Below are 27,460 nucleotides of genomic sequence, written 5' to 3'. Positions count from 1 at the left end.
CTAATTTTAAAAGAAAAAAATCTTAAACAAAAATATCCTCCACTCTCAAGTCTGTTTTCTTTACACCATATTGAGAAAACCCTCTTTTCATTTTACATTTCCTCTTACCTTGGTCAGTTTCCAAAAACACTATCAATAAAAATTGATCAGAGGAAATAGATAAACCATGACAGATAAAGGTGATGTCTCAAAAGAATAATGACTGGCTGGGTGCCAGGGCTCATGCCTGTAATCCCAGCTATATGGGAGGGTAAGGCCAGGAGTTCAAGATCAGCACAGACAACACAGCGAGACAATTCTTAAAAAAAAAAAAAAAAAAAACACTTTCTGGAAATTATTCTGTTTTAAATAAAAAGAAGTTTAAATCTGGGAAGTTCACATCATACAATAAGGATGAAAAAAACTAATTTTAATTTTCAAACTCCAAAAACCCAAATGATGTAAGCATAACAAAAGGCTCCCAGGGAGACCTTTATCAGACCTAGTTAAAAAGATCCCTGGATTTCCACCTCTTCTCTGGCATCCCTGGCACCTGCTAGTGCAGAAGTAATCTCAATAATATACAGGTGAGAAGAATGGACCTGACAGCCAACCCACAATCTTTCATGGGATTTCACAAGAAATGGGCAAAAGAAAGAAAAATCAAAGAATGAAGACTGAAATAGAAGAAAATGAAAACAAAACATACCTAAGCCCACATAAATCAGGATGGAAGAGGCTTAAAGGTACAAACTGAGAATCACATGTGTGGAAGGAGCATATCCTTGACTACAAATGTGGATTATATACACATTTATATTAACTTAAATCAGTCCATATATACACCTGAAAATTCAAACAGCACACCCCTGGCGAGAGGTGGGAGAAGGTCTATTCATTTGGCTCCTCAGGTCCCTGTCCTTTGCCCTGGCTGGTCAGTGGTCTCTGCATAGGACTCAGCAGCATGGTATATAAATGGATAAAGCTTGATGTCTGGTCCAGGGGCGGAACAGTTTTTGCATTCTTCATTGTAATATCGTAGTAACAGCTTATACACTTCTCCTGGAGAGTAAAAGACCAGACCAGTTTGCAAATTAAGGTATGTAAATGGGAAAACCTTTGAAAGAACATTCCAGTTTTGTCTTAATCTAAATCATATGCTCAGATCTGGCTTTGAAAATATAGCATGAATTTCATATGCCTGAAAGCCTTTCCTACCATAAACCTAAACATTTTTTGAATTCTTTAAAGAAACTACTTAGTCATAATTATAACAGGTTATACATGGCCCATTATCCATGCAGGAAGTTCATACTGTTTCCCCGAAAATAAGACATCCTCCAAAAATAAGACCTAGCGCATCTTTGGGAGCACACCTTAAAATAAGACTCATTCTTATTTTCGGGGAAACAGGGTAGTAACCCCTGTTATAGACATTCAGCTCTCAAGGAACAGACACGCTGGCATGTTGAGGCTTCTTAGGTCTGAACTTACCCTCTTTTATCTTTCTATTTTTTGTTGTTTTACACACACAAAAGTAAAATTGGACACTAACTCCAGATTTCTGGCTTTACTTTAGTAAGTTGACATGCTCATTCAAGATCATAGGTGAAACTGCCCAGACAAAAAAAGACTGCAAATGCTGCCCTGCCAAGAGCTCTGTCTTCCTCTTTCACAGTCAGCCTTTTGCTTCTTCTTACCCACTGTGATCCATCCAGATTTAGCAAATGTTCCCAGTGAATAGTGTACAATCCATCTAGATACTGAGTGTCAAGACTACCTCCTACTTACCAACAGTAAGTTTCTTTTCAGTAAGGAAAGTGTGCATGCTATAAATGTCTCTCATCAATTCTGAGTCCCCAAAGGTGAAATAAACCACATCTCGCTCAGCTGCAGCAGCTGCCAGTATCTGTATTAAGGCTGTAGCAAAGACAAAAGTCACAGCTATATTATGACACTTTCCATCAAGATACCTTTAGTTTTTTCCACCAGCTAACTCATAGCTGGTGCTCCATGGCTTCATCCTAGATTTAAGATTTATAAACCTAATGTACGTGTTACTAGAAATAGTGAACAGAAGATGGGCATACATCATCTAGTGTGTGATTTTTCAGATCTGCTACTGAGAATATCATTAAACTACAAAATTCCCACACAGGCATCTTTTCTGGACCACAAATAAAGGAAGGTACATTTGGAGCAGCAACACAAGGCATCAACGTAGTATTTACACTTGTTTAATCTGAAAATAAATTTGTTTTGTTTTGTTTTGAGACAGAGTCTCAAGCTGTTCCCCTGGTAGAGTGCCATGGTGTCACAGCTCACAGCAACCTCAAACTCCAGGGCTTAAGCAATTCTCTTGCCTCAGCCTCCCAAGTAGCTGGGACTACAGGTGCCTGCCACAATGCCCGGCTATTTTGTTGTTGCAGTTATCATTGTTGTTTGGCAGGCCCAGGCTGGATTTGAACCTTCCAGTGCTGGTGTATGTGGCTGGGGCCCTAGCCACTAAGCTGCAGGCACCAAGCCTGAAAAGAAAATTTTTAAGTTTGCTTGTTTGATTTAATCATTTTGTCTTATTATATAGTTGCTCATCTTTTGTATTGCAGGCACATGTGGGAGGTTCCAATGCTCCCTTTAACCTCACAGTAACCAACTTCACCTGCATTCCTGTCTCTAACCAGTCACCAAAGCATGAAGCTGATGTTACTGAAGACACTGGACAGTGACTCCTTGGTGTGTTGGAATGGGAAAACAAGGGAGAGCCACTATTTCTGGAAATCAAAGTAATAAACCACTGAGCCTAAACTATATTTCTAAAAGTTACTTTATAATCTCAATAGATAGAATTTATTTTAAAAAACAAAATTGAACATAGTTATAACAAATGCCCTTTTGCCAGTTATGTATCTTTTACTTCATAGAAGAGAAGGTAGAGGTCAATTAAAAACATTATAGAGGACATCTTTTAATAGTTCTGCTTTCTGAAAGCATGTTAATATTCTACATATTTAAAAAATAAAATTAAGGCCAGGTGCAGTAATCCTAACACTCTGGAAGGCTGAGGCAAGTGGATTGCCTGAGCTCAGGAGTTCGAGACCAGCCTGTGCAAGAGTGAGACTCCATCTCTAAAAAGGGCCTATGGTGGGCGCCTGTAGTTCCAGCTACTTGGGAGGCTGACTTGAGTGCAAGAGTTTGAGGCCGCTGTGAGCTCAACAACACTATTCTGAGGGTGACAAAGTGACACTCTGTCTCAAACAACAACAAAATTAAGACAGTAAGAATGGGAATGGGGGCCAGGCGTGATGGTTCATGCCTGCAATCTTAGCACTCTGGGAGGCCAACGTGAGTGGATTGCTTGCGATCAGGAGTTTGAGACCAGCTTGAGTAAGAGTGAGACTCCATCTCTACTAAAAGTAGAAAAACTACCCAGGCGTTGTGGTAGACACCTTAAGTTCCAGTTGCTTGGGAGGCTGAGGCAAGAAGGTTGCATAAGCCCAAGAGTTTGAGGTTGCTGCGAGCTATGACGACGCCACGGCACTCTAGCCTGGGCTACAGAGTGAGACTCTGTCTCAAAAAAAAAAAAAAGAAAAAGAAAATGGGTGGCACCTGTGGCTCAGTGAGTAGGGCGCCGGCCCCATATACCGAGGGTGGTGGGTTCAAACCCAGCCCCGGCTGAACTGCAACCAAAAAATAGCCGGGCGTTGTGGCGGGCGCCTGTAGTCCCAGCTGCTCGGGAGGCTGAGGCAGGAGAATCACTTAAGCCCAAGAGCTAGAGGTTGCTTTGAGTCCTGTGACATCATGGCACTCTACTGAAGGCAATAAAGTGAGACTCTGTCTCTACAAAAAAAAAAAAAATAATAATAATAAAATAAAAAAAGAAAAAGAAAATAACAAAAGGAATAGGAAAGGGTGGGAACCTACAATTGAAAGCAAACTAAAATTAGACCAATTTTAGTTCAAATGAATAACACAACTTCATTGAAGGGAAAGGAAGAAGAAAAGAAACAAATTTAACCAAAGTAACGCATGAACATAGTATTTGACTACTCTTAGGCCAGAAGGAAAAAACTGCAAACAAATCCCAGCTCTTTTTATAACACTAGGTTCGCTACCACAGTAGTACAGGTGAAATAGTTCTGAAACTACTTTTAAACACATTAGAAGGCTGACTGAATGAATACATGTGTTGATGTTGCGAGAAGCTGGACTTTTCACTATGGAAGAAGAGACATGTAAGCACAGAATGAGGGAAGACAAAAAGAACTCTGGGGAGGGGCAGCGCCTGTGGCTCAAAGGAATAGGGCACCAGCACCATATGCCAGAGGTGGTAGGTTCAAAACCAGCACGGGCCAAAAAAAAAAGGAAGTCTGTGGGAATGGACTGAAATGGAAGGCACTGGGGTATGATGTCTAAAATACATATATTTGCATATGAATGTATGTTTACATATGCATTCCCTAGTTCTGTCTGCTAAAAGGGTCAAAACCAGACACCAGATACCAGAGTAGCAATGAGCACACTTAGCAAATACCCTCTACCCTAAAAAGGACTAGAATCCTTGGGGAAATGCCTGATTCCATGGTTTGGACAGGAAAGGTATAAGATGAGTCCAGGAGAGCTTTTGCAGGGATTGCTAGAACAGGAACAAACTTTCTTTGCAACCACTGTGGTAAACATTGGATCATGCAAGAATCATTAACAGATGTTAAATCCAGCAGAAATTTTGTCTTAAAGTGTCTTCTCACAGACAGCTTATTAGTCACAAGAGAGAAAAAAAACCTTATTTACTACACTGAGAGAAATTAAGATCACCAACAGTGTCAAATGGCCATCAAGTGCCACTGGACCAGCGGTTCTCAACCTGTGGGTGGCACAGGCACCCAGAAGAACTGATTAAAGGGCCAGGGCATTAGGAAGGGTGAGAACCACTGCACCAGACAGCACCACCAACACAGTGCTCTAACCAAAGATATGTAAGCTCAACCTCATGACGAAGAGCGAGCACATAAACTCAAAGACAGCTGTATTCTTCATCATGTCAATGTCATAGAAGACAAAGACTGTGAACATATTCCAGATTCAAAAAGAAGCTAAAACACATGACAACTAAATGTAATACCTGACCCTGGAGGGGAAAAAGCTAGAAAGGGTTTTATTAGGTCATCTGACAAAACCGGAATATAGTTAAAGGGTCGATTAAAAATATCAATGCACATATATAAATTTAGTAACTAATATATTTATGTAAGAGGATGCTTTCTTAGAAAATACACATTGAAGTATTTAGGAAAAAATAAATATATATATAACATGCTCAAATGATTCAGAAGGTAACTGTGCGTGCATGTATACATACATATGGATACATAGAGGTATATATTTTTATTTTTGTAAATTTGAAGTTGTTTTTAAATAGAAAGTTTAAAAAATTATATAAGAAGAAAAATCTTTAAGTTGAACTAGTAAAATTGGATATAGTTGAGTATTAGATTTGGGAAAGAATCTATGATGTAATAATACATACAAGATTCTAAAATACCAAAGTATGTTCTAATTGCCAAACAAATATTTGTTGAGTAACTACAACATGGGGTGGGGGTGGGGGTGCCACGTCTATGCCTCATTAATCTCAAAAGCGTTCAAAGTAATTAACTTCAAAATAGAGGTAAGTTTTAATTAAAACTGTTCAACCAATTTATGCATACATTAAAGCTTCAGCACACTCAATTTTAAAGGTTCCTAATTACCCTAAACTACATATGAAAGTGGAAACTAATGAATCAACATTTTTCTCTACTAAGAGGTATCATTTCTTACCTCCTAGTGAGAATGAAAATTTCACTTTAAATATTTCCTACTAAAAAAAGGCATAAAAGGCCAGGTGCGGCGGTGCATGCCTGTAATCCTAGCACTCTGGGAGGCCAAGGCACGTGGATTGCCTCATCTCATGGGTTTGAGACCAGCCTGAGTAACAGCGAGACCCTGTCTCTAAAAATAGCCCAGTGTTTTAGCAGGCACCTGTAGTCCCAGCTATCTGGGAGGCTGAGGCAAGAAGATCACTTGAGCCCAAGAGTTTGAGGTTGCTGTGTGCTGTGATGCCACGGCACTCTAATGAGGGTGACAAAGTGAGACTGTTTCAAAAAAAAAAGAGACCCAAAGAAGAGACTTTTTAGTCCTATTTCATGCTAGATCACCAGTCATTTGCCGTTTGTGGAAGTGAAATATTAATAAAAACATTTAAAATTTATCTCCTTATAGAATTTATTTTAACAATGCTCCACAGGCCATTTTAGAGCTGGACACAGGTTCTTAGAGCTAAGCTCCACAGAACTATCCCAAAGAGGCTAGATCCTAATAGCAGAAAAATAAAAAGTAAAATCAGTTCATATCACTTTCTTGATTTTCCACTCATTTCCGCTTGAGTGCATGTTAGGCCAGTGGAAGTCAACCAAGTTCAGTCCTCACCCTTGTGCTAGTAATCTAGCTCTGTCACTTTAGCCAGTCACTTACTCTCATGGTCTTATTTTTCTCACCCTATACAATGAAGGAGTTGAATACGATGATCCTAAAGACTTTTTCAGAATTCCATAATCACTGTTGTGTTTTTGCTGCATAGAATGCTAGACTATAACTATACAAAGGCAATTTCCAGAAAGATAATCTTATTTATTTATTTTTTTTGAGACAGAGTCTCACTATGTCACCCCTGGTAGTGCCGTGGTGTCGCAGCTCACAGCAACCTCAAACCCTTGTGCTTATTAAGCAATTCTCTTGCCTCAGCCTCCCAAGTAACTGGGAATACAGGCACCTGCCACAACACCCAGCTATTTTTTTGTTGTAGTTGTCATTATTATTAGCTGGCCTGGGCCGGGTTCAAACCCGCTGCCCCAGGGTATGTGGCCAGAACCCTACTCCCTGAGCTATGGGCACTAAGCCCAGAAAGATAATCTTGATCCTAGATAAGTAATCACTGACAAAAGATCATTTTAAGTAGCACTTGAATAAGACGATCCTAAAGACTTTTTCAGAATTCCATAATCACTGTTGTGTTTTTGCTGCATAGGATGCTAGACTATAACTATACAAAGGCACTTGAGACCTTATTGTCCACAACATTAAACTCTATGCTTCATGATTTACATGAACTCCCTTGAATCAAGAGTTAGATGAGAGAATAAATCACAAATCTATTATGATGTATGGACTGATTCCAAGTTTGACATAAAAGTGTCAAATTCTAACTTCCAGCACAACCAGATGCCAAAATAATCACTTAAATTAACCTGCAGGGAGCTTGGTTTTAATTTTCTTTTTGGCATCGATGTTAAGCTATGAAGAGAAAATACAAATAAATGTGATCACATAAAAAAACCCACAGCATCCTGGTGCAACAAATGGACCAAGCAAAAAGTGGGTGAAGTGATGGATACTCATACCACAGGTAGGATGTGAAGCCCCTGGCATGTAATACTGCACCAACTGCCTGGAATCTTTACAAGCACTAAGTTACCATTCTGTACAAAAACTGCACAAGGTAAGTATCAGTATTCACTCCATTTTAAAAATAAATTTAGCCACCAAAAGATTAAGTAATGTGTCCCAGGTCACAAAGCCAGGAAGTGGTAGAGCTAAGTAAGACTGGAACCCTGATTCAAGGACTTATGCCTCCACCTGCTGTGCTTCCCAGCTGCTATGCCAAATTATTCTGCAAGACTCCAAGCCACCTTACTGCATGTCAGCCAGAAGACTGTCCTTAAATCCTTTATTTACCTTATTTAAATGCATGCTGGCAAGGATACTAAAATAATACAGATTGGAAAATACTACTCGTATCTTTCTAGAGAAACCCAAGGTCTATTGTAAGCTCTCACGCCCCCAGTGCCCTGAAAGGTTCAAACACTGTTCACCAGTCCCCAAAGCAATTCATTCCTTGTTTCAACCACATAGTACTCTTTTAGGACAACTCTTATTCTCTAATTGGTCTCGTCCTCTGCCTATTGTTCTGAATCTTGACACCCCCATCCTCACACTCATTACAGACGTTAACTAAGGGTTCATCCTTGGTCCTCTCACTTGCTTTAAATACATTCTCTCTTCTATGCAACCACTACCTCTAGAACGGCAACTCCCAAATCTAGATCCAGATCCATATCTTGCAGTCAATACAGATTAAATAGCAAAAGCACAGAAAATGTCTGCAATCTTGACAGAAGTTTGAACCTCGCACTGTCATTTGCTATCTGTGTGAATTCTTAATTACTAATTACTCACCTCTCTATGTCTCAATCACCTTACCTTTAAAAACAAAGAAAATCTATCTTATAGTTTGTTGTGTGCTAATACAGGTAAAGAATGTACTTAGTATAATTCCTGGAACACAGAATGCACCCAACATGTTCTCAACTGGTAATAATAACAATAATAATACTAATAAACACATCTTAGTTTTTGAGGAAGATGGGGACAAGTCTGAAAGTTGGTTCTGGCACTTACTAGCTGTCTCTCTTTAGATAGGTTTATTAACCTGTCTATGAACACTAGTTTCCCATTCTTTAAAATGGGGCTAAAGGCTCCGTTCCTGTAGCATAGTGGTTACGGTGCTAGCCACGTACACCGAGGCTGGTGGGTTCAAACCCAGCCTGGGCCAGCTAAAGAAAAACAGCAATGACAATTGCAACAAAAAACAAGCAGGTGTTGTGGCGGGTGCCTGTAGTCCCAGCTACTGGGAGGCTGAGGCAAGAGAATCGCTTAAGCCCAGGACTTTGAGTTTGCTATAAGCTGTGACACCACAGCACTCTACCAAGGGTGACATAGTGAGACTCTGTCTCAGAAAAATAAATAAATAAATAAAATAAAGTTAATTGAGGCTACAAATTAAAGGGTAACTGTGTAAGCTATAGGAGAAAATGCAGTGATTCTTTCTTTCTTTTTTTGATACTGCTTGCAACCAGAATTATTTCCAATTGTAAATTTGTTTTTGGATTTTGGAATATTTGCACTACCAGTTAAACATTTCAAATTCAGAAACTGAAATCCGAAATACTCCAATTAGGATTTCTTTTAAGCATCACACTGGTGCTCAAAGTTTTACATTTTGGAGCATTTTGAAATTTGGCTTTGGGATCCTCAACCTGTAGGAAACAGTCACCTGCTCCAGGCGCCTTTGCATGGAATGCACGTTACTGTATAAGACCCCACTTTAACAACGGAACCATAAAAAAGGACAACACAGAAATGTTAAGAAAGGAATATTCTTACTCAAGCAAGGCTGGGAGAGAAACAGAGCATGTGGTCTGCTATGGCAGAAGAAAGCAAAGTGCAAAGGAACCTGTGGTAGACAGATCGAGGTGGCCTGGCCCCCAGTTCTATTCTTCTACTTAACCTTTTCTATTAACACCCCCTACCCCTTTCTCCCTTACATAACCACACCTCCCACAGAACCCTGCGGGCTAGGCCAAGCCAACAACAGCAGGGTAGAAAATGACTTATCAGCATTGTCCAGATGCCAACCTTCCCTAGATTAATAGCTTTCTGGAGTTTAGCTATTTTGATTTGAAAACAGCAAAATAATTAGTGATGACGTTATTTAGGTTTGCTATAAAGGAACATAAAATCTGAACAAAAATACATTTATAAAAAGTTTATCTGAGAAACATTTCACTCAATATAAATACATCATGGGAATCAACTGGAAATCCTCTTAATCCCATTAAGGGGATGTGTCTAGTGTTTATCTCCTTGGCTATGATAATTTGTTCATAAGGAAGTGATCCAAGTTGGCAAGTTGGTCCTATTATAGTATTCCTTCTTTGCTCTTGGGTCACTCAATTGCAGTGGTGGTGATTGTTTTGTTTTTTGTTTTTTTTTTGAGACAGAGTCTTACTATGTCGCCCCTGGTAGAGTGCCGTGGGGTCATAGCTCACAGCAACCTCAAACTCCCGGGCTTATGCAATTATCTTGCCTCAGCCTCCCAAGTAGCTGGGACTACAGGCGCCCACCACAACGCCTGGCTATTTTTTTGTTATTGTTGTCATTGTTGTTTAGCAGGCCCTGGCTGGGTTTGAACCCACCATCTCAGTTCATGTGGCCAGCACCCTAACCACTGAGCTATGGGCACTGAGCTGTTTGTTTTGGTCTCACTCTACTGCTTAGGCTGGAGTGTAGTGGCATATAATAGCTCATTGGCAGCCTCAAACTCCTGGGCTCAATTGATCATCCTGCCTCAGCCTCCTGAGTAGCTAGGACTATAGGCACACAGCTATCACACCTAGCTCATCTTTTAAGTTTTTATGGAGATGGTGTCTCACTTGTGGCCTAGGCTGGTCTCAAACTCCTAGCCTCAAGTGATCCTCCCACCTGGGCCTCCCAAAGTGCTGGGATTATAGACTGAGCCACCATACCTGGCAACTACAGTATTCTAAGTCTGGAACTATTTGGTTCCTGTTCCTGCCTTTAAGAGATAACCTGATGGAAACAAGAGAACAAGGCATTCATACTGAGAGAAAAAGGAAGGAGAGGAACTAACACACACACTGCACAGAGGGATCACCTGACCTTAGGATCTACTCATCCCGCAGGCCAACTCTACCTTTGCCTTCCTCCAACACACCAAGGAACGATCCCCTTGTAGATATGCAGAATTAGCAACACTGGTGTCTCTTTCAACTGAAAAAACCCTAATGCAGAACTCTTATGGAGGGTGAGAGGGATCTTTCTGGACGAGTGACCACTGCAATACTCTTTAGGAAGAGAAAGAATTAGCTGGGCACAGATGAAAGACTACAAAGACTGTGCGAAGTCTGAGATTAATGAAAGGCACATAGAGACTGCTGAATAAATCTGTTAAATAGAAATTCATTGAGCATAATTTATTTGCAAGTCACTGCTAGGTATGGAATGAAGATAGAAACGGGACTACAAGAAAATGTGCATAATACTTTTAAATTATGGTAAACGGGCAATGATATACTCTTTCACAAGTAACACTCTGGAGATGCTAAAAAAATAAACACCAAAGGAGATGTACGGAGAAACTGTCAAGAACACATAAAGAAGAACTTTAAAGTGCCACACAGTCCCCTCACAAAGTAAGATCAATTCAGAAAAACAAGAATGATCTAATAGGTATAGAATCTTGTAAGAAAAGAGTTTAAGTTCCATATCCAGAAACACCTTTTCAAGTGCTAACCATTCTGTAGTAACTGCTCTCTTGCTTCTATCAGGTTATCTCTTGCGACTATGCTAGGTCACAAAAAATAGTTTAAAAAACTCCAAAGTATTATATATAAATATTGATTAAAATGTAAAAAAAAATCAGAAATAAGAGATAAAATAAGCAATTTTAAAAAACTAACCATTAAAAAAAATTTTAATTATGAAGTAAAAAATCTCTTAAGTGCCTAAGGCCAGGTGGTATACTTGAGGTAGGTCCCCACCAAACAACTGCTGCTGAGATGGGATGTAGAAAGCTTAAAAAACATCTTGGCACCTGTAGCTCAGTGAGTAGGGAACCAGCCACATACACCGGGGCTGGCAGGTTCAAGTCTGGTCCCGGGCTGCTAAAAACAACAATGACAACTACAACAAAAAAATAGCCAGGCGTTGTGGCAGGCGCCTGTAGTCCCAAGCTACTCGGGAGGCTGAGGCAAGAGAATTGCTTAAGCCCAAGAGTTTGAGGTTGCTGTGAGCTGTGACGCCACGGCGCCCTCTACCGAGGGTGACATAATGAGACTCTGTCTCAAAACAAACAAAAAAAATGTTACTTCCACTATAACAATGAGGAAAGGCCAAATACTGTAATCTTTTCCTGAGTCTACCAGAGTTGAGTTGCAAGGCAACTAAAGTGTCACAAGCACCTCCAGGGAGATGAAATATATGAACTGTCTGCCCTTTGAAAGGGCACAGGAAGAAGATGCAGCCACCATACAAATGAGTAATAAGTCGGCTAAAACTTTAAAAAAATGTTAAAAGTCAACTGTGGATTAGGGGGTCACTTTAGAATCATTAGGAGCAACATAAATAAGCAGAGTTCACATTCACTCAAAAGTGCTTTCCCTTGGGCCTCCACAGTGTGCTCAGAAAGACAGGAGCCAGGCAGGAGAACTGAGAGAACTCCACTGGCTGCTGCCGGAGCCAGGTACCAATGCACGCCACCTCCCCCTATTCCTCTTGTAACTACCCTCTGGCTCCTAGGGTCACTAGTTGCTTGGGGAAGAAAGTTGTTAATAAATGTCTGTTGAATAATTAAAACATGAAAATGTTCTCTTAATAGTTGTCATAATAATGTTCAATTAAAGCAGTTAAAACTAAATTGTAGTAAGTTGCAAAACTCATGTACAAGGCAAAAAGCACATTAAGAAATCTTTCACCTTCTTTCTTAAAGACACAGGGCCTTGCTATGTTGCCCAAGTTGGCCTCAAACTCCTGGGTCCAAGTGATCCTCCTGCCTCAGCCTCCAGTTTAGCCCTATTTCTAATAAAAGCAATACACATTTAAGGTTTTTATACATGCTCATATCTCCACTCAATAAAAAATTTTTGGTAAGATTTTTGATACAAAAACAATATAGAAAATACAATAGGAAAATACAAATTAAAAAGAAAATAACTTATCACCCACTTAGAGACAACCATAGTTAATCTTAATACATAACAGATAACCATACAGAATCTCAAGTTTGTATATTTCATACTCATAATTTAATTTTTAAAATGGTTTATATGAGGTCTGACAATTAAGTTCACAAACTTGCCATGGTGCACTTACATTGGCAGCACTATTCAAACAACCCAATAAGGTTTATATCAGTGTCTCGCGGTTGTATGGTTGTGTTTGTGTTGACACATGGCAATGTCTTGCTGAGTGGCACTCATTATTGTGTTTTGTGTGCTGACATGAGAATGTTGGAGCTTGAATTAGAGCAATGAACAAATATTAAATGTCTCGTCAAAGTTGGCAACAGTGGAAGTGCAATCAGGGACATGTTAGTTCAAGTTGATGGAGATAATGCCATGAAGAAATCAGCATGTAAAAATGGATTAAATGTTTTTGTGAGGGGAGAGAAAGCATCACTAATGAAGAAAGATACAGGTGGCCAGTAAGGAACAGAACTCACAAAACATGTAAAAAAAATTCCAAGGGGGAGGGTGGGAAGGTTGGGGGAAAAAATTCTTCTAAATGTCAGTCAAAACCAACAGCGAACTATGAAAAACATGGCAGACTAAGTAAACATCAAAAGAAAAACAGTAAGATCTTAACTGAAAATCTTGGCATGAGAAAGGTGTGGCTCTTGTATCATGACAACGCACCCGCTCACACAGCACTGTCTCTGAGGGAGTTTTCCACTAGTAAACAAATAACTATATTGGAATACTCTCCCTACTCACCTGACCTGGCACCCAATGACTTTTTTTTTGTACCCAAAGATAAAGGAAATATTAAAAGGAAGACATTTTGAACACATTCAGGACATCAAGAGTAATACAACAGCCATTCCAGAAAAAGAATACTAAAATTGCTTTGAAGGCAGGGTGTGGTGCCTAATGTCTGTAATCCCAGCATTCTGGGAGGCCAAGGCAGGTGGATAGCTTGAGATCAGGAGTTCAAGACCAGCCTGAGCAAGAGCAAGAGACCCCTGTCTCTACTAAAAATAGATAAACTAGCCAAGCATTGTGGCAGGCGCCTATAGTCCCATCTACTCAGGAGGCTGAGGCAAGGAATGCTTGAGCTCAGAAGTTTGAGGTTTGAGGTTGCTGTGAGCCATGACACCACAGCACTCTACCCAGGACAATAGAGTAAGACTCTGTCTCAAAAATAAAATAAAATAATCTTAAAAAATTAAAAAAAATTGCTTTGAAGGGTAGACTAGGTGCTGATGTTGATACATAGCTTCCCAAGGGGAGTGCTTTCAAGGTGACTGTAGTGATATTCAACAATGAAGTATGCAGCACTTTTTCTAGAATAAGTTTGAGAACTTTAATTATCAGACCTCATATGCCCTATACCATGTGTCTCTCTACGTATGGCAATAGTCCAAAAACACCTTTCCATGTCAACAGATTTATTTCTGCAATGGTTTTTTAGTAGCTGCATAATATTTCATTAGATAGATGTGCCATAATTTCTTTCTTTTCAAAATCCCAGTTTTAATATCCAATTCCCCACTGTAGGCCACAATTACTTCTAATTTTTTTTAATGATTATTCAAGCTAACAAAGGACAGGGGATATCAAAATGTCATTTCAAAGTTTAAATCTCAATAATGAAGATAATTATATTTGGAAATCTCTGAATAGTACACCTGACAGTCAGTCATCAGGTGCACGCAAAAGTAGTCTGAGAGAAAGGCTTTCAAGCTGGGCGGGGGTGGTGGGAGAAGAAACGAGTGAACACATTCACAAAGCTTTCCCAGTTGTCCATCACAAATGACCGCGGCTTATGGCAGACCTGGTCTCTGGATTGATGACATGAATCTAGCCATTCATTTTACTTAAGTGAAAAACAGAAAAAACATGTCTGTCATAAGATCAATAAGCCCCAAGTGAAAAACAGGTTTTCTCAAACAAATTCAGGATGATAAAGAATTTCATTTTAAAAAACCAGAAAATCTTTTATAGACTTTCAAAGCACTGGAAAAAAGTACCATACAGTTCCTGTTTTTGAATTCACAGAAAATGTAGGTGGAAAGTCTTTAGAATAAATAATTTAAAAAAAAAAAGTCTTTAGAATAAGGAGACAAGACAAGAAAAATTTTTCTAAGTACATCACAAAAATCAGAACACATAAGAGTAACTGAGGATGGCCACAGCCAAATGGGCTGAAAGGAATGAAAAAATTGAAGAAAAGAAAGTCTGTACTTTTTATAAACAGTTAAACAATTAATATTTGTTAATAGACAAAGAATTATTATTAGCCAGTGAAAAATAAAACTACTCCCAAAGAGATAAATGGGCAGAAAGCATAAAAAAGCAATTCACGATCCAAACAAATGGTCAATAAATACATGAAAATTGCTCAACCTCAGAGAAATTAAAAAGATTGATAATATCCCATCATGGTGAGGTTTCTCATGCAAAGAAGACCATGTGAATTCACACATAGTAATCCATAGTGGGCAACTGGAACAAGTATCGAAATATACTAATAAAATACACATTCCTTTAAGTCAATAATCTTACTTCTAGGAATTTACCCTAAGAAGATATATATAAATAATTTACACGGTAGTATTGTTTATAAGATAGTAAAAACATATCAACCATCTGTGAATGAGGAATCTGTGAAACAAATTATGGTATAAATGGTTATACAGCAGAATACTATGTAGCCATTAAAACATGTTGACACTAATTGGGGGACTGTGGCAAGAGAATAGCTTGAACACAAAGAGTTTGAGGTTGCTGTGAGCTATGATACTACAGTACTCTACCAAGGGTGACAAAGTAAGACTCCATCTCAAAAAAAAAAAAGTTGAGAGCAGCTTATTTGTTAGTGTTGAAAACCATCCATGAGACTGCAGCATTTTCAAACAGAGGTTAGAAAACAGAGGGTGTGATCTCATTAAATTGGTTACATACTATTACACAGAACTGTCCAAAAGGATGAACACACAAATGTTAGTGTTACGTGACTTCTGATAATTTTTACATTCTTCATGGTAATATTTTATTTTTGAAAAAAAGTATCATTTTTATAAAAATAATAACAAGCTTTTTTATTGTTGAGGAGGAAGGCAATCTGACATTATGACAGATTCAACTGTTTTATTCCCAAGGAGACAGATTTTTATCAATATCTAGTTTGGCTATGAAGGCCAGCTGGCTGCTTTATGTTTGCTTTATTGTTTTATTGTTACTGTGATATCAGTGATGTAACAAAAAAATCTGTCAAATCTTAGTCTTAGGTTCTCAGTAGGAGCTTCGAAAAAAACTTCAGGAATTTAATGAGTGCCAGTCTTTGTTATGTTAATGACACAATCCAGAAGCCTGACCTCCTGGAGTGGGGTAGGGCTAGGGACTGAGTTGCATGGCCAATCAGAACACCACAGAGTGAGGTGCTCTGACACCTCACTGAAGAGGTAGTGGAAGCTCTGCCTTTCCTCCCAGGCCTCACCTTTAAAATAAAACTGCAATTGTAAGGCTGGGCGCAGCGGCTCATGCATGTAATCCTAGCACTCTGGGAGGATGAGATGGGTGGATGGCCTGAGCTCAGGAGTTCAAGACTAGCCTGAGCCACAGTGAGACCCCCATCTCTAAAAAAATAGCCGGGCATTGTGGCAAGTGCCAGTAGTCCCAGCTACACGGGAGGCTCAGGCAAGAGGACTGCCTGAGCCCAAGAATTTGAGGTTGTTGTGAGCTATGACACTACCGCACTCTACTGAGGGTGAAAAAGTGAAACTCTGTCTCAAAAAAAATAATAATTATAAAATTAAATAAATAAACGCCCGTAATTGTAAGTACAGGATTTTAACGAGTTCTCCTCAGGCAGGGTCATGGAAACTCCTGGACTGGTAGCCAGTTGGTCAGAAATGTGAGTGGACTAGGGATCCCCATGAAACTTCCGGATGGAGTTTGAAGTGAGGGCTGTCTTGTGGACTCTGTCCTTCATCTGTGGGATCTGGGGTAATTCAAGGCAGATAGTGCCAGAATTGTATTGTGGTATACACAGTGGTATCATACCAGTGGGATGAAATGGAACAGTAATCAACCTAAGTAATAATATAACGTTATTTCCTATAACTGATAACTTTCAAAAGTAAAGTAAATGTCAGTCTGGTAAATGGCCAATAGCTCTGCTGATCGGGTTTTGTGATTTTTCTACCATAAACAATAAAACACAAGAAATGTTCACCTCTCTCGGGTACCCGATGTCTCCTTCTCTGTGCCACTCACACAGCTCTCCCAAGCTATACTAAGGACCACAGACCTGCATTAAAGCACCTGCTGCATTTGAGTATGTCTCCCTCTCATATGCTGCTGTGAATTCATAGCCGGGCCCGACCACATCTTTTTCATCTTTTTATTCTCAGAGCCTATCACAATGCCCAGAACATGGCAGATGCCCAATAAGTTTGGTGGATGAAATAGAGAGTCAATGAAATAAGTCTGTCCATAATAATCACTCCAGTGAAGGTAAGTACTTGATGGGTGCTTTGGTTTGAAACTTCATAGTCTTTATGCATTATTCTGTCCCACCAACCTTGCTATATTCAACTGAATAGTGTGTCTGGTAGATCAAAAAGATAAGTGACCTCTGCAGGGAAATAGTAAATTAAAATAAGAATTCTTTTAAACATAAAAGGAAGAAAAGCATACGGTGTCAACAATAACTAAGAAAATGCCATGAAGGCTACATTGAACAGTTTGATGAGAATATTTCAGATTGTATATGAAACCAGCACATTGTACCCCTTGATTGCACTAATGTACACAGCTATGATTTAACAATAAAAAAATAAATTAAAAAATAAATAAATCACACACACACACAAAATAAAATAATTAAAAAAAAAGAATGTGTCAAATATTCTTTTTCCTTTTCTCTTAGATTTTTGTGGTCTCTTACTTTGACAGAACATTAGAAATCTGTCTTGAAGGATGAACTTCTTGTCCTGTTCAGGATGCTATCTATCCTTTTTTACAGTATCAACTCACCTTTTAATCTAGCATCACCCCCAAAGGCACCACAGCCCCAGTTTCCAGTGGCCACTGCAGAAAGATTCTGTGAAGAAACTCCAGGACGGAGAAATCCACAGTAAGCCTGCAGGATAAAGGGATTATCAAAGCACATGAGTAACTAGACACCAACAGTATTTCTGAGTGACGTATAAGATCAGTACTATTACTATACTAGGGTCAGTATCTATCATCAGCTTATGTTCTCTCGTCTCTCTTTTTCTTTTTTTTCATAGGGGCTAAAGTAGAGCCTGGGATTATACAAGGAAGAGAGTACAATATGGCAGATTCTAATATTTATTTGTTTTGAAACCAGACAAATCAAATTCCTTAAAGCAATGTAAATCTTGGTTTCTTTGTCTGATTCAAACAAACAAATGGAAATATCTAGAACTGATGAGTTTCCAATTACAAACTACCAGGAAAGGCACCAGAAGGCTTCTGATTACCATTTTTTCATCAGGCAAAGGGTCACTATTATGCCTTCTCAGCACTCTCTCTGAGTTACTGAGACTAGATTAATAACTGTGATTAGCTTTTAAATGTGTTTCCTGCCACTGAAATGCCTAACAAAGAGCAAACATCTATAAAGGGGATTTCTACGCCTGGTTATGAAATAACCTTTCAGATACTTTTCAGCTCTAAGGTTCTCTATTTTTATAGCTCTGTTTTAAGCTAGAATATATGTATATATGTATGAGACAGAGTCTCACTCTGTTGTCTCAGGCTAGAGTGCCATGGCCTCAGCCTTAGTTCAAGCAACCTCAAACTCCTGGGCTCAAGTGATCCTCTTGCTTCAGCTTGGACTATAGGCGCCAGCCACAACACCTGGGTAATTTTTGTATTTTTAGTAGAGACGGGGTTACGCTCTTGCTGGGGCTGGTCTTGAACTCAGCAAGAGTGCTAGGATTACAGGAGTAATCCACCATGCCCTCCCTAAACTAAAATACTTAAAAATCTGTCAGTAACCTGAGAAAAATACATTATATCCCAAGAATGCAAGTATTAATTAAATGAACATCATTTTACACATGTGAAGGACGTCAGTTTAATATCCCAGAGTTCCTGATTTCCATTTCTTTTTTGCTGGCTTAGTTTGTCTCTCTGCCTCCTTTCTGTAGTTTTCCTAAACTATCAGCCCATGTTAGTTTTGCTTTGCTTTTTTACATGTCTACTATCAGAATGGTTTTCATCTCTTCCTTTACTACTATCTCTAAATAACTGGGTTACTTTACTTTAGTGGGTAAAAAAGCAAAGCAAATCTCCCCTGGGCTCTCTTCAGTACCAAACAAAGCCTAGAATATTGGCTTATACCATGTATATAACAGCAAATAAAATAAAAAGAATGATCTGTGACAAATGCTGCCAAAGAAAAACCAAGGATAAAGAAAGATGCTTCTATGAAACCCACACATAGAAATATAGTAATTTGCTCTCTGAAGCTTCCACAAAGGTATAAAAATTTATTTTACACACTGTCTGGATAAATTAACAAGGCTATTCCTTCCTCACCCTCCTACGCTATAAATCCTGACAGATATTAATTGTAACTTGGTATTGCACCATTATTCAACACTGTGGTACACAGCTTACACAAGAACTCACAAATTACCTGCATAATCAGATACATGGAGTTTCTGAAAATCTCTTTCAGGTCAAAAAAATCAGAGTGCTCCATTTCTTCGAATAGGCTCTTGGAAAGATTGTGCCATTATATGACAAGGGGAAGAACAAGCCCTCTGTCAGAATAAACATAATTTTGTCACTTTCTTTCCATTTTTTTCTAACATGCCTAGATGAAGAGGCCTCCTCAGCCTCCTGGCTCATGTCTCTGTTCCACACGTGTACTATCAGAATGGTTTTTATCTCTTCCTTTACCACTATCTCTAAATAACTGGGTTACTTTACTTTAGTGGGTAAAAAATAGTTCAGTGAAGCTAAGACCTGACAATGGAGAATTTGAAACATTTACATTAGAAGAAGAATCTAATATAAAACATCAACCCATTTTCCTGAAAAATTAACCATCCTGAATAATGGCCATATCAAAAACCAGGAAACTGAAATTAAACTACACTCAGTGTTTTGATCACATAATATCAAACACAATTTTTAAAAAATCAGATAAAAATTATATGTTCTTAAATTACGTACTAATTAGGTACTACATATAAAGGTACTACATATAAAGAATAAATATTACAGTGATTACCTACAAAATTATTTTATTCTGTTAAAAACCAAGCATTTCTAAGGTCAGAAATAAGAGAAATAGTAAGTTCTCCTGAATCTCCTTTAGAGAGTCTGCCCAGATTTCTCCCTTCTCCAGGAAGGAGAAGGATCCCTTACACAATGGAGACTAGGGCAGGGCCTTGAATCAGAGGGCCTTTCCTTTTACAATAGGAATTGTACTCCTTCAGTAAGAAACAAAGATCACCCAAATGCACATGGACCCATGAATGGATTAACAAATTGCAGTATATGTACACCATAGAATACTATGCAGCCATAAAAAAGATGGAGGCATTGCATCTTTTATGTTTACTTGGATGGAACTGGAACATATTCTTCTTAGTAAAGTATCTCAAGAATGGAAAAAAAAGTATCTGATATACTCAGTACTACTATGAAATCAATATATAGTCATCTACACATTCACATAAATGGTAAACATAACTATAGTCCAGAAAATAGAAGGGAAGAGAAGAGAGAGGGGAGGGGGAGGCAGGAGGAGGAAGGGTATTTGGGGGGAACCTCACCTAATGGCATGATGCCATGGTACATTTCAAAACTATTAAGAGTATAATTGTGATGGATGTGTTAATCAGTTCAACGTAAGCATTTCACATTGTATATCAAATCAGTACACTGAACCCCATAAATGCATCAATGTACACAGTTATGACTTAATAATAATACTAATAAAAAAGAAACAAAGATGAGATAAAGATAGAGACCTCATGCCATGATCTGTTTTTTGAAATTATCTTTTATTTTTATTTATAAATATTAGTTGTTATTGTTGTTAAATTTTGAGCCTTTTTAATTTTGTGAAGGCAAAAAGTGGAAGCCTAATGAACACATGTATATCTGAAAATTAAAAAAAGAAGACAGAAACTTCAAAAGAGTTGCAAGTTTTCTCAAGAGCTCCATATTGGCAACACTTTTCTTTTTCCCCAGTCACAGCCAGAGGACTTGAGGAGATTGATCAAAGCTGTGAGAGAAAAAGAAAGCTAGCTTGAACTCTAGTCATACCCTGACCCGATATTCAGCAATAGCAAAGGAATTTATTTGTAGTAATGAACAACTAGTAGTGGGGGAAAGAGGAAGCATTCACACCCCAGGATACTAAGGAGAAGATACCAATCAACACTCCTATCCCAGAATGAATTTTGATGTGAAGAGAAAAAGAGAGGGAAGAGTGCAAAGAGTGCATTAAGAAGAAGAGAAAAAATACTAATATCTAGAGTTAAAAACTAGAGACTAACCAGGAAGTAGTGAAGATACAGATACAGAAAGGAAACAAAAAGTGGAAAAGGGACCAAAGCAAACTGCTGTAAAAGTCTACGGGCTATACAACTTAGGCTTGTATGAGTGCACTCTATGATGTTTGCACAACAAATATTTTCCAGAACGTGCCCTCATCATTAAGTGACCTTTGACTTTAAAGGCTGTCTTTCATTATCATCTAAATACATTAAACTGTTTGCTGGATTAATAATTTAATAAAATTATGCCTGAAGAATCATTTATTTATATGAAGTCAATTTATCATACTTGTTTGATACATACTTGATACTGATTTCCTGAGGTTTTTAGAGTATTCTGTGATTTCATAAAAATAACCATGATTGGGCGGCACCTGTGGCTCAGTGGGTAGGGACTGGCTTCATATACCAAGGGTGGTGGGTTCAAACCCGGCCCTGGCCAAACTGCAACAACGACAACAAAAAATAGCCGGGCGTTGTAGCGGATGCCTGTAGTCCCAGCTACTCAGGAGGCTGAGGCAAGAGAATCACTTAAGCCCAGGAGTTGGAGGTTGCTGTGAGCTGTGACGTCACAGCACTCTACTGAGGGTGACAAAGTAAGACTCTGTCTCTACAAAACAACAACAACAACCCCCCCCATGATATAAAAAGACCATTAAGGATCTTTTGGAATAGAATAAAGTAATATTAATCAAGAGACTTAAAATTATCCTTAGACTCAGTAATAACATTTTTGTAAATTTCTTCTAAAGAAATATCAACTGTACAAACATATTTCTACCTTACATAAAGAAAAATTGGGGACCACCAACTGTTCAAAAGGTAAAGACAGTAGTTAAATCATAGTACTATATTTGAATCTGTCCTATCTCATGAAACACTTTATTCAAATGATTATTAAAAGTATAAAAAATAATTATAATATGTGGTTAAATGAAATAGATAAAACAAAAAATTATAGGTTAACTTTTAAGTATATTCATATGAAACTAAATTTCATGTGGAAAAAAACCTACAAAAATGAAAACTATTTAAAAGGTAGAATTATGGATGACCTTTTTTATCTTTTATTTTTGCCACTTTCAAATGCAATATAAAGTGAATTAAGTATGCAGACCTAAGTTTCCTTAGGTATAAAATCTAGGATTGGTTTAGGTATCTCATGGTAATTCTCATCTATATGTTGAGAAACTTACAGGAAAACTCACTAGAAATGACACATCAGTGATACATTTTGAACTAATATTCCAAAAGAGCAAAGTGATACATATTTTAAGAAAAAATTACAAATGATCACATGTTGAACTTCTTAGAAATATCAGTTACAAATATTGTTTGGTTTTGTTATCAAGCTTTGGTTTAATAACCAACCCACTCCAAATTTAGTGGTTGAGTAGTAACAAAAAAAAACAATCAAGTTTTTTAAAAAAATAAATGATGGTGGACTTTCTGCTAGAAGTATCTCTCCACTTTGTTCAAATCCAGAAGGCTCCACGAAATATATTCATTACCTACTCTCACTAAAGGAGTCTAGCATAGCTAAATAAAACTTTTCACAGGTGATTTCTTTCTCCTCTGCCAGAGCTATCTGCCACTTTTACAAGCTGGAGTCATAAATCTTTCCAACCTCAAAGATAATTCTCCAGAATGTCAACCGAGTGACCTCTCACAGGATTAAAAATTGCTTCTGTGTCAGTTAGATCAAAGCAGACTGATTCCTTCTTCTAAAAACCAACTAAATCTACCTGTAGGTCATCATGCAAGTCCAATAGGACATGTGGAGACTGGATGAAACAGACCTTTTCCAGAGGTAATAAAGCACTTTGTGGGATTGCCCTTTCAATTATCATCTGGGAAGGAAATATCCCAAAGTAGCAAATTGTACTGCAAAGCTTAGGGATCCAAACTATCTTTCTCATGAGGAAAACTGGTCGGTCTTAAGCTATGTTACTTCATTTAGAAAAATGCAGTTTTTCTATTCTTCTCTACTTTCTCCGTGGCATAAAAAAAAAAGTAGAATTGTGCGAGTCATCTTGAAAGTAATTCAATGAAGACTTCTGCTTTAAACCAGAGCTTATAAAACGTAAGATATAAAATGCTCAATTAAATATTCTAAGTTTATGTGAAATTTCTATGCTTGCACTAAAATTCATAAATCTATTTTAATAGGTAAATATAACTAATAAGGGATAGAATACTTTGATTTAGAAGACCCAAAGTTGTCAATGGTATATTCAACAAAATCATCCACTTTTTCCTTTTTCAGTGAAAAAGTTAAAAAAAAAAAAAAACCTCTACTAAAAGAACAAATATTTTGGAGTATAGCAGTGAATGAAAGAACACACATCTATTGAATGCTTTCTCACATGCCAGGACCTGAACTGTGTGCTTTCACAATGTTACCCCACGTGTCAACAGGCTGTATTATACCTGTGGTATTTCCTAGTCTCCAGGGACTTTATTAAATAGGCTGGAGAAAAACCCTCAGATTTCCTTGAAAACAAATACCAAACGGAAATGGATATTAAGAAAAGAACTCAACAGGCACCTTGGCCACAATATAAGTTTATGATTAAAGAAGTGACCCAGGCATGTGCCTATAGAAGATCAGGTGTTCACCAAAGGCAGAGAATATTCTCAATGATGTAAGGGTGAATCATGGAAAGTATGAAGGTCAGATCTAGTTATGATAATCCCTATGTCAGAGAATTTACATTTTTAAAAAGTGATCTGAAGTTGAGGAGCCTAGATTTAGGGTTTGGTCACTGCCCAGATTTGTGATCTTAGTAAAACCACTCAACTCTATTGAAGGATCAGTTCACTGTCTCCAAACTGGAGATAAGAACAGTATTTATGCTTTATGGATTAAATGAGACAATGCATTTAAACACTGACTGCCTTGCATGTATACAGTAAGCAATAATTTAATGAGAATTACTTTTACTATTGTTACCTGTACAATTAAAAGACAAACTCTACCTGCACTTGACTGAAAGAATCACACACAGTATACCAGGGGTCCTCAAACTGCGGCCCGCGGGCCACATGAGGCGGTGTGATTGTATTTGTTCCCATTTTGTTTTTTTACTTCAAAATAAGATATGTGCAGTGTGCATAGGAATTTGTTCATAGCTTTTTTTTTAAAACTATAGTCTGGCCCTCCAACGGTCTGAGGGACAGTGAACTAGCCCCCTGTTTAAAAAGTTTGAGGACGCCTGCACAGTATAATAATACAGTGTATTATTTCTAGATTATATGCCTCAAAAAATGATATTAGCACTGTTTAAAAATTATTTCATCATCACCCATTTAATGAATCATTTTTAAAATTTATAAATAATTTTATTTATTGTATTTCAAAATATTAAGGTGGTACACATGCTTTTGGTTACATGGATCAGTTTTGTAACGCTTGAGTCACAGCTATGTGTGCCCATCACCCAAATAGTGTTCCTTGAACCCATCAGGTATGTTTTTGCTCCTCTACTCCTCCCCCCTCTCCTCCTCCTTCTGGATTTCTACTGAATTTTACTTCCCTCTGTGCACATGTGTGTTCACTGGTTAGTTCTAATTTAATAATCAGCACAAGTGTTATTGTTTCTCCAATCTTGAGATACTTCACTCAGGAGAATGGTGGCCAGTTCCTCTAAATTGTTGCAAAAGGCATTAATTCACACTTTTTATGGCTGAGTAGTATTCCATGATACACATATACCACATTTTATTCATCTACTCATGAATTGATGGGCACTTCGGTTGAACCCACTTCTTTTCAACTGTAAACTGTGCTGCAATAAACATTTGAGTGACAGTATCTTTTTGATAGAAAGGCTCCTTTTCCTTTCAATAGACACTCAGGAGTGGGAATGCCACACTGAATGACAAGTCTACCTGGAGTTTTTTCAGAAATCTCCATACTGTTTTCCACAGAGGTTGTACTTATTTGCAGTCTTGACACTGTGTATAAGTAAGTATTCCTTTCTCTCTGCATATATTCTACAAACATTTTTCAATGTTGCCAATACTTACAACTTAACCTATTCATATATAACAAGGCTCCATGTCTTTAAAATTTCTGCTGTCTCTGAGGCTGGTAAAATAAAGGTCAGTGACATGTAAGTGAAGGTAGAGAAAGTCAATTGGCCAGGTTTGGTGGCTCATGCCTGTAATCCTAGCACTTTGAGAGGCCAACATGGGTAGATCACCTGAGCTTAAAGTTAGAGACTAGCCTAAGCAAAAGTGAGACCCTGTCTCTAAAAACAGCTAGGCATCCAGGCAGGCACCTGTAGTACCAGCTACTCTAGAAGCTGAGGATTGCTGAGGATTGCTCAAGCCCAGAGGATAAGGTTGCTATAAGCTATGATGCCATAGCACTCTACCCAGGGCACAGAATAAGACTCTGTCTCAAAAAGAAAAAAAAAAAAAAAAAGCCCGGCGCCCATTGCACACTGGTTACGGCGCCAGCCACATACACCAAGGTGACAGGTTTGAACCCAGCCGGGGCCAGCTAAATAACTGCAACAAAAACACAGCCAGGCCTTGGGCCAGGGACCTATAGTCCCAGCTACTTGGGAGGCTGAGGCAAGAGGATCACTTAAGCCCAAGAGTTTGAGGTTGCTGTGAGCTGTGATGTCACAGCACTCTACCAAGCACGACATAGTGAGACTCTGTCTCAAAAAAAAAAAAAAAGGAAAAAAATAAATATATATTTATGCCCAAAGATGACCTTTTCCAAGATCATTGTTGAGGATAATTTCTAAACATGAACGATCTAGCTCCCACTGGAAGGTATAGTATATGAGGGAGTATAGATTTTATCCATAAAAAAGTTATCCACATAACTATGGCTAAATACATTTTGATTCTACTTTCTATTTCATGTTTCTCTCCAAACTACCTACTTGTCTCCTACTATCAATGACCATATAACAAATTTACATATACATGTTTGAGTAAATAATATGTTTTGAGAATTCAATGACAAACATTCTTTTTTTTTTTTTTGAGACAGAGTCTCAAGTTGTCGCCCTCAGTAGAGTGCTATAACATCATAGCTCACAACAACCTCAAACTCTTGGGCTTAAGCGACCCTCTTGCCTCAGCCTCCCAAGTAGCTGGGATTACAGGCACCTGCCACAATGCCTGGCTATTTTATTGTTGTTGTTGCAGTTGTCGTTGTTTTAGTTGGCCTGGGTTGGGTTCAAACCAGCAAGCCTCAGTGTATGTGGCTGGCACTCTACCCACTGAGCCACAGGCGCCTCCCAGACAAACATTCTTATTCTACTTGATATCTTAAAAACATCACAGGATTGGAGACAACTACTATAGCAGGAGCATACAGTGGTATACCAGTGACTAGTAAAAGTTACTCTGCAGCACAGGCAAATTTAGAATTTTTGATATACTACAGAACAGTCATTCTGGATAGGTTTTCTGAGAAATTACTCTTTTTTTTTTTTTAATAAATGATGTCCGTTGTGCCAGTTCAACTTTGGAAAATAGGACATTATTCTTCAAACATTTTATGAAATTCATTAGAGAACTCTTAATTATTAAAATAATCTAATAAATACAAGATGCCAGGTGTGATGGCTCACACCTTTAATCTCAGCCACTCAGAAGGTGGAGGTGGGAAGATCACTTGAGGCCAGCAGTTTGAGACCAACCTAGGCAACATAATGAGACCTTGTTTCTAAAGAAAAATAAGAAATATTAGTCAGGTATGGTGTAGTCCCAGTTATCTACTTGGGAGGCTGAGGCAGGAAGACCACTGGAGTCCAGGGGTTTGAGGCAACAGTGACTTATGATCATACTACTGCACTCCAGCCTGGTGACAGAGTGAGATCCTATCTCCAAAAAAACTCCACACACACAAATATAAATGTGTAAATAAAAGAAAGTGCTCAACAGTAAATTAGATTCTCAAGCCCTAACTCAAACATTACAAAAGTGATCTATGTAGATAAAAACATTTGTACCCCTGTAATAGTTCATTTTTGCCCCTATAAAATTTTGGAGAAAAAATTAGATTCTCAAATGGATTATGATATAAAAAAAATATCTAATTATATTCAAAATATCTACTCCACAGTTTGTAAGTGAAGTAAAAACCTGTCTGGATTTTTTGGTTGTGTTTACCCAGTCTGCTATCATTATCAGACATCTTTGTATAGGAATTGGAATACATATAACCATGCAACACAAAAAACCTATTATCTAAATAAATAATCTCATAACTGATTTCTACTCATAGGCATTTCAGCTGGAATTGCCATCTTCTAGTAATTTGCCAAACTGATAAATAGAAAGGGAAAGAGAGGT

At 38.1% G+C, this 27,460-nt stretch overlaps 1 protein-coding gene across 6 annotated transcripts in view; it reads right to left on the bottom strand.

Annotated features, from left to right (window-relative positions):
* Positions 1-778: 778 nt before the first annotated feature.
* PARG (poly(ADP-ribose) glycohydrolase) overlaps positions 779-27,460 on the bottom strand; it is a 147,368-nt gene continuing 120,686 nt past the window's right edge. For all 6 annotated transcript variants that reach the window (XM_053584978.1, XM_053584977.1, XM_053584981.1 and 3 more), the window contains 3 exons: positions 17,631-17,736; positions 1,771-1,899; positions 779-1,041 (listed from right to left, as the gene is read on the bottom strand). In XM_053584978.1, the coding sequence (XP_053440953.1) occupies positions 887-1,041; positions 1,771-1,899; positions 17,631-17,736 (390 nt within the window). In that variant the 3' untranslated portion in view covers positions 779-886. The remainder of the gene's footprint in view (positions 1,042-1,770; positions 1,900-17,630; positions 17,737-27,460) is intronic.

Source organism: Nycticebus coucang, chromosome 3 (genome assembly GCF_027406575.1).
Source record: "Nycticebus coucang isolate mNycCou1 chromosome 3, mNycCou1.pri, whole genome shotgun sequence".
Lineage (NCBI taxonomy): Eukaryota > Metazoa > Chordata > Mammalia > Primates > Lorisidae > Nycticebus > Nycticebus coucang.
The sequence above is the reverse complement of the archived record's forward strand: the minus strand, read 5'-3'. Positions and strand labels throughout refer to the sequence as shown.